Genomic DNA, 8,301 nt, shown 5'->3' on the forward strand with positions numbered 1-8,301 from the left:
GTTCTGTCCTAAATCACATGATCATAATGTATGACATTTATCAGGCTTAAGCATAAATACAATGACAATTACAGTAAATCATGTTCCAAGGCTAACGTAGATGCTAATGATGCTCAAACTGCACTTTTTTTATGGCATCAGAGAAAAGAAACACCACAGACTTTATTCATTTTGTTCACCTTAGTCATCAGGGCATTTTTCATCAGTAAGTAATGCACTAGGTGTCAGCAAGAGGTGGTTATCTGTGAAGGAGGATTTTTTTTCTATCTGAATTTGGACAGGAAACCTCGCCTCTGATAAAACAAAAGCGACGTTTGACATCACAGCACGGTTAGTTTATTCATCCCAATTAACCTTACATTCTAGTACGTATAGTACAGTACTGTGTGTTAGCAAATGCATAATGTGGAAGTTCTACTACAGAACAGCAAGTTAAACAGTGCAAAAACACACACACACACTTGATAAAAAAGCAATAACAAACAACAAATAAGCAGGAAACAGCAAGAGAGAAAAGATGTCTAAAGTAACTGAATTCAATAGATGGCCAAATGTTGTCCAAGAAAGGAGTTTTAGCTTTTTATGAGAGATGAGATATTAGATGATATTAAAGAAGATGAAGTTTTTGCTTCCTCAGTAACAAATCTGAAAGTAGTGACTGGGCGACTTGAGTGGACCTGTGAAGTTAGCAGCGTCCTGTTGGGTATTCTTGTTGTTGCTGACGTTAGTGGTGGTCTTCTGCAGGTTCAAAGTGAAGGACGGGCTCTTCCTCCGCGCCTCTGTGGTGGCTCCACCCCTCGCTTGAGGATGACCTGGCCCGCCGCCACCGGCAGGCACACCGGGGGCGGACGCGGTCGAAGACTCAGAAGACCCAGTCTTTCTTGCGTGGGGGCTCAGATAGATCTGCATAGTCACTAAGTGAAGTGGTGGCATGAGGTGAGGAGGGCGAAAGGCGATGGCGGCGAGGGCGGGGCGGAAGGGGAGAGGCAAAGAAGTCACGGTGAGATGAATGAATGAATGAAGGATGGACACACAGACGAGACTCAAACACCATTTGAAAAAAATAGGATGAAGAATGAAGCCTCCATTATCATTTGTCTGGAGGGTTCAAAGGTCAAATGCTTTATAAAAGAAAAAGTAGAATAAATGAATTTTTAATGTGCTGGTTTTTTTAGCCATGTTATTATTGTTTTTATTACCATTCTAATAATTTTTTGTAGTAGTAATTTGTCACACACACAGAATGGAATCCCATTACCATAGGTGTTAATTTTATGTAATATTTTTGTAATTTTTTAAAATTATATATACATTTTTAAATTATTTATATATGTACTTATGTACTATATATTGTTTAATATAATATATTTATGCTGTTATTATTTTGTTATTGTATTGTTTTATTTCTGGTACTTTTTAAGTGACGACAGAGGTCTAAAATGACAAGTAAACATTTCTGTAATGTGGTTAAAGTAATAAAATTTCTGGTTTATCATTTACATCCCTCGTTTATAGCGGTTAACTGGTTCCACCCTCGACCACGCTAAATTAAATTCCGCTTTCAATGTTTCGATTTCAATTCAATGATAATAAATGGAATATTTTCGTAGTGAGAGCAAATAAAACCTGTTTATGACTTTCCAAATAGGCTTTTTAGCATCACTAGAGCGTGTAGACATGATATAACACCCCTATAGTCACCTTTACACTCCTATTATTCATTGTTTACATCACATTGCGCAACGCTTATGCCGTAGGGACTTGAGAGCTTAGCCTCAAATTTATTTCTTTGAAACGTAAGAAGCCAAAAACGTCCCACTTCCACACGTGACGAGGAGAACTTTTATTCACTCTATGAAGTGGGAAATGCTGTGTCTGACTTCATGACTTGGTCATGTTATGCAAGCCAATGTCTCAATGTTTCAGTGACTACCATGTTACATGTAACTTGTAACTGATGCCGAGTCAGCGAAGAAGTACTAGCATGTCGTCAGTGGTGAACCCTACCTTTGCAGTTTGTCACTCGCCTTGTCCCTGCATCGTAGGAATGTAGAAAAAGATTGGGTAAGTGTTCAACATGGCAGCCTCCATGGTAGGTTTACATACGCTTGTTAAAGAAATTGGCTAACCTAAAGTTACCGATCCTTCCCTGGACCTGCTGCTCCTATTGGGAACATGACAAGAAAAATAGTTCAATAGATGACGCTGACAAAGTGGTAGCTGCTCTTCAACTAGTGGTGTTCTGCAAAGCACCCTACTGGAACCACTGATATTTCCCTTGAAACCTAATACGTATAACGCTATTACAGTTATGTTGTATGAATGCTAGCATATGTAGGATAAATATTCTCACCCTTCATTGGCTGTCTTACAGGTGGAAGCTGATGAGCATGGCCGTGTTTTGGGGGTCTTACAAGGACTGTCCTTCACGCTTCCCGCTGGGCTCCTGACGCCACTGGAAAGAAGAAGAAAGAAGCAAGTAAGTCAAGAATAAAATCGTGAAATATAGTGTAACTGGGCGGCACGGCGGTCTAGTGGTTAGACCTAACAGCTAGGAGGACCAGGGTTCGATTCCACCCTTGGCCATCTCTGTGTGGGTACTCCGGTTTCCTCCCACATGCTAGGTTAATTGGCGACTCCAAATTGTCCATAGGTATGAATGTGAGTGTGAATGGTTGTTTGTCTATATGTGCCCTGTGATTGGCTGGCAACCAGTCCAGGGTGTACCAGTACCCCCCGCGACCCTCGTGAGGAAAAAGCATGAATGAATGCGTTTGCACCTGCGAGAAGGCGTAGGGCTGTAGTTCCTGCCCGTGGCGCTGGAGGGCAGCGTGGAGCTCTTCCTCAAGCTGGCGGCGGTGGAGGCCGCCATGGGGGGTCTGGAGGGTAGAGCCAGCGACAACGGCCTCCCTGGGGGTGCACCATTTCACAGTTATTGTAATGCGCTTTAACATTGACCGATAAAGAGGGAATTATGATGTCATACCGATTAATCTGACAACATTAACAACAGCTCCGATGAGGTGAGATTACTCACCGCAAATCAAGCGCTCCTAACCGCCTGTTGTAACGTTCCCTTAGCTCACTTGTAAACAGACATTCCCTTTAACAGGAAGTACATAATACCAAATGAGAGGGAAAAACCCATGGAGCGCAGAGAGCCACAGGGCTGCTCGGAGCGTGTGCCCGAATACAGTGCACCTTGCTGGGCCGCAGCAGGTGGCTTCTCCCCCTCTATACACTGTATCTCCTGGTAGCAGTAATGTCATGATGTTTCATTGGAACTCATCAACAGGTACACTTGCTCACATCCTAATTAGTTCCTGTTCTTCTTACTTCCAGGTGTGTACAAACCATACTTTAATCTAACTAAGGAAAGCAGATATAAAAGTTATCGGCGTCATTTCGGTTGTGGGAAGCAGAACATTACATTATTTATTACAGTATTTATTGGGGACAATAAAACACGTTACCGAAATGGGATAGACACATTAGGAAGACCTTCCACACGGATGGACTCTAACCCCCCCATGAGGCCATGAGTCACATTAGTTGAATTATTGTTTTCTGAGAATGAGCGCATATAATTACAATTAGCTAATGGATGGCCCATTTTCTTAATTATTATCTATTATTAGTATCATTCTCCCCTTAAAGCAGGGGTCTCAAACATGCGGCCCGCGGGCCAAATGTGGCCCACAGGACACTAGTTTGAGGCCCCCGCCTTGATATGAAAGTTTAATGTTAGTGCGGCCCGCGCAAGTTTGATATGGATGCTGTATGGTATCATGTACCCAGAAAAAATTATTACGTTTGATTCATGTTCATGTTAAAGGTTAAATAACTGTTAATAGTTATCCTCCCCATCCGTGTGGAAGTGGTAAGTTTTTGACCCTGCAGTTGTGGAATATGTTGTAAATAAAAAGAGTATAAATGTGACTATAGTCGTGTTTTGTCATGTCTACAGGGCTCTAATAATGCTTTGTTCATTTTAATCTGAAAAAAAGAATTTGTCTACCCACCAACTATATGTGGTTTCTTAAGGTTTTATTATTTGCCTTTTTATTATTAATATTATTATATTTATTTATTTATTACTGATTGATTGATTTTCTTTATTTTTAATTTGTTTATTTATTTTTCATCTTATTTTGTGTAGACAAATAAAAATTAAGATATTTGAGAACAGTGGAATGTTTTATCAGAGCTTTTATTGTAGAAAATGGAAACCAAAGCAAAGTTTATTCATTTTTCTGTAAATTTTTAATAAATGCGTTTTTTTTGGAAAACCTGATGCGGCCCGGTCTCGCCCAGACCCTAGCTCCAGTGGCCCCCAAGTAAATTGAGTTTGAGACCCCTGCCTTAAAGTGTGATTGTTTGCTGTGTTGAGTAGATTTAAGAGAAAAATCACGTCAAGCTTAATAAGCAGCATTTACTAATAACAATAAAGCAATCACATGTTAAAACAACCCCCATTGTTCAGTAACAGATCGGTTAATTAGAGCGGACGCAGATCAGAGATCAATTAGTCCTCCTGCGATAGAGAGCAGGACAAGAAGGTAATAGTAGCTATTCTTCACAGGAAGAAAATGAAGGTGTCAATAATAATCACATTGCTAACACGGATCTTTGCTGACCTTTAGCGCCCGGCATCCTCCTCCCCCCGGCGGCGGCGGTGGCGGCCTGCTGCTCCTCGGAGATGTTGAGCCTCTTGAGGACATCGGCCAGGGTCATCTTCAGCAGCTGGATCTCGTCCTCCTGCATCTGCATCCTCTGCTCCAGGTAGGTCAGCCGATCCGCCACGTCCAGGTTGCTGGCCGCCGAACTGCGACCATCTGTGGGGAGGCGGGAGTGGATGGATGTTGCGTCACGCCTCGTTAGACCATAGTATAGGGGTCCAGTAAATTCTACCTTGTTTGTGTCAAGGTTAAGGATTTATGTGTTGACATTGGGTAGCCCTGCGCTATTAACGCAACACAAAGCAAGACGTGTGGCAGTAATAACAGTCCTCCATTATTAATCCTTTCATGCTTTTGGCTATTACTGCCTTGCTCAAGGGCATGTCAGCAGTTTGTGTACACAGCAGTGCTTAAACACCCAAAGCTGCCAGCCAAAACCCCCACATTCCTTCTTGGAAAGTGACACATACAATCCCAAGAATAACAAACTGCAAACTACAGCCAGTATTGATCACTCCTGATATTACAATATTTATATTTTTCTTATATTATTATTGTACTTCTATTTATTATGGGTGTCACAAGATTTTGGGGGGGCACTAGGCCATCACACAATCAATGAAAATGAAGTGGGTAATACTTCATATAATAATGCGTGTCTCTCTTCACTCCGGGTTCACTCTGTGATCCACAGAACAACGGCATGAACGGAGTGAGCCCTAATGTCACTCAATGTGGGCGGGCGGAGGTGGGGCCGCTTGCGTACACACAGAGTGCAGAGGAGTGTATCTTGGCTCGACTTGTTCTCCTCGTCACCGTCACGTTTTCTATGCCGCTTAGCCTCACTAGGGTGGGGGGTATGCTGGAGCCTATCCCAGCTGTCTTGGCGCGAGAGGCGGGCTGGTGGCCGGCCAATCACAGTGCACATATAGACAAACAACCATTCACACTCACATTCATACTTATAGACAATTTGGAGTGGTCAATGAAGCTAGCATGCTAACATGCTAGCATGCTAAACTCCATTTTAGTTAATTCAACGATAAATAGAAACAATATCTCTAGTGTATTTCAACTCCTTTGCCCAAATAAGCACATTATTAAATGACTGCGTCAATCAAAACCCAGCATTATTATATATATATATTTTTTTTATATATGATATATATATATGATATCTCCTGGGGCAAGCAAAGCAAACCATCACAAAAGCACTACTTTATGAGAATAAAGTCTAAGCTCTACAACCCCCTCCCTGTCCACGCATGCCAGTCAGTCTAAAGCAAACGAGGTCATGGCACAGCTGGACACAGCCGATGGTAAACAAAGGTCCCACCGTGGTGTTCGGCAAAGGTTCTGGTACCGTACGAGCCGCTGGACACCGATGATGAGTTGTCCAGGTGTCTCTGCAGGCCGGCGGGGCCTTCCTCCGCCACCTTCTTCCTCCTCTTCCTCTCCTCCCGCCAGCACATCCTCTCCGTCCTCCTCCCTCCTCCTCCTCTGGATCCGCTCAGATAGGCCCACTCTCCCTCCATCTGCCTGTCCTCCACTAAGATCTCATCTCCTGAGCGGACAAACTTTTTTTTGTCTCCAGCCTGCTCGTTTCCACGGCGACTGCCTGACCAAGACTTGGATGCGCTGATGGGAATGATTAAAGTCCTCGCCTAAAACCTCAGCAGTCATCCAAATCAGCCTAAATTGCGCATGTGTGTGTGTGTGTGGAGAGTACAATGATAATCCCCCAGACTGAGCCTCTTTGACCCCGCCCCCTTGCCCTGGCCCGTAAGCCTCATGTCACTGACAGAAATGGAATGGAGAATGAGAGGAAATGGGCGGAGCAACAAGGTCTTCTACATCTTCTATGTGCCATCGTGTCTGCTGAAGATCTTGACGGTGTGGAGCATGTGGATCAAGGAGATAAGTTATGATGCACCCACGTTGGAACTAGCATCCAACGCCGTTCACCCGTGCTGTCATCTTACAAAGAATGCTCAAATCATCACACAGCCACTTAACAATCAAAAGGTAGCTAAGAAATATACAATAGCACTTTAAAATGAAAATTTTAAATTTCATTTCATCCCAACAAAGCATTTCATTGGTTATTCCTGACGAGGCTGTGCAATGCTGCCTCTGTCCACCAGAGAGAGCTCGAGGAGCTCAGAGGGAGGCTGACGTCATTGCAGAACCCCGACAGCTGCAACCATTGAAATGCTTTGCTTGGACGAAATGCATTAAAAAATGTTAAACTTGTGCATAAAGCAGCATCTATAAACAACCCTCCAGTTTTCGTATTTTATCGTATTTTATCATATTTTATCGTATTCGTATCTTAATAGTTGCCATGTTTTTCCTCAAAATTCTTGTGGAAAATCAGAATTTCCCTTATTTTTCCAGAAAATGTCCCATATTTCATAATGAGAATGCTAACCAGTATGGCTTGGCAAGGCCATGTCGTCAATCTGCCATGTTTGATTTCCTGTTTGTCCCTTCGTCCCGGCCGTGACATCATCCATGTGCATGCACACACACGCACGCACACACACACACACACACACACACTCCATATGGGGATTGGGATTTAGAATAGCACATAATCCCACTCCTGTAAAAGGGAATTAGCAGCCCAAAGCTCAACTCAGATGCACAAAGAACAGCCTCTTGGCGGATGCCTTTCATGCAAATATTCATGTAAATACACCTTTAAAAAGACATGCACCATTCCAGAAACATTTTAGCATTTTAGTAACATGTTCAAGAAGCATTGGAGTAGTTTTTTTTCTGCTCTCAGATGGATTTCACAAAATGCAGGAACAGCATGTGCTCCTGCAATCCTTCACATATGACCACACTAGTATATTACAGTATGTCTGGAAGGGGGGGAGGGGGCTCTTACCTTTCCAGCTGCTGCTACCTTCACTGTGCTGCTTTAAGACGCAGAAATGTCACCTTCAAGTCACCAGCGATATAGCAACCTGGGCCCCATTGAAGTGCAAACTTCATCGTTATGTTAGCTTTCATACTGCTGAATATATCATGAATATATTCTAGATGTTCATCTAGGTTGGATGTGGTTTGCACAAAGCATCTCGTTAGTCTTTTCTGATACTTGCCCCCCTGAAAGGTACTACAAAAGTACATGCTCCATTGGCAAAATACTGACTATAGTACGCACTAAAAACATTTTCTACATTATATTTGTTGCAAAAAAGCTCTTTTCCAAGAAAACCTCATCAAATATCTCACAATAGTATTCCCAAAAATCTGCACCCCATGAAAGCTCACCCCCGGGACCCATTCTGGTCCCTGCCCCTCATACCTGTCATGGAGTCACCATCAGGCGCCAGCAGGGAGTCGCTGTGATAGCCCTCCTTCAGGGAGGCCCTCACGAGGACCACTTGGGCCCCCGGGTCCTCATCCATCCCCAAACCGGGGTCCACCAGTTCCTCCGTGTCCCCTTCCGCTATGCTTGTTGCCATGGTTGCCAATGTCCGCTCCCCCGAGTGGCCTAGCTTGATGAGTCTTTCCGCTGTTGATGTGGGTCACCGTCTCTAAACAAGTTCCCCTGGGACCCCCCTCTCGCTTACTGGCACCCGCCCACCTGCACTTTCAGAGGTTGCCT

At 43.5% G+C, this 8,301-nt stretch overlaps 1 protein-coding gene across 3 annotated transcripts; it reads right to left on the bottom strand.

Annotated features, from left to right (window-relative positions):
- Nucleotides 1-313: 313 nt before the first annotated feature.
- LOC131107574 (uncharacterized) lies at nucleotides 314-8,301 on the bottom strand. Of its 3 annotated transcripts, none has more exons than XM_058057737.2 (7): nucleotides 7,999-8,301; nucleotides 4,638-4,835; nucleotides 2,781-2,910; nucleotides 2,354-2,455; nucleotides 2,130-2,164; nucleotides 2,008-2,034; nucleotides 314-914 (listed from the first exon to the last, which is right to left on the bottom strand). In XM_058057737.2, the coding sequence occupies exons 1-7, from the start codon at nucleotides 8,156-8,158 to the stop codon at nucleotides 634-636; spliced, it is 933 nt and encodes a 310-aa protein (XP_057913720.2). In that variant the 5' UTR covers nucleotides 8,159-8,301; the 3' UTR covers nucleotides 314-633. The 3 variants fall into 3 exon arrangements, with proteins under 3 accessions (XP_057913720.2, XP_057913718.2, XP_057913719.2); XM_058057735.2 differs by lacking the exon at nucleotides 7,999-8,301 and adding an exon at nucleotides 6,016-7,977; XM_058057736.2 differs by lacking the exon at nucleotides 7,999-8,301 and adding an exon at nucleotides 6,043-7,976.

This window comes from Doryrhamphus excisus, linkage group LG19, assembly GCF_037039965.1.
Source record: "Doryrhamphus excisus strain RoL-2023G ecotype Guam linkage group LG19, RoL_Dexc_Guam_v1.1, whole genome shotgun sequence".
NCBI classification, from domain to species: Eukaryota; Metazoa; Chordata; class Actinopteri; order Syngnathiformes; family Syngnathidae; genus Doryrhamphus; species Doryrhamphus excisus.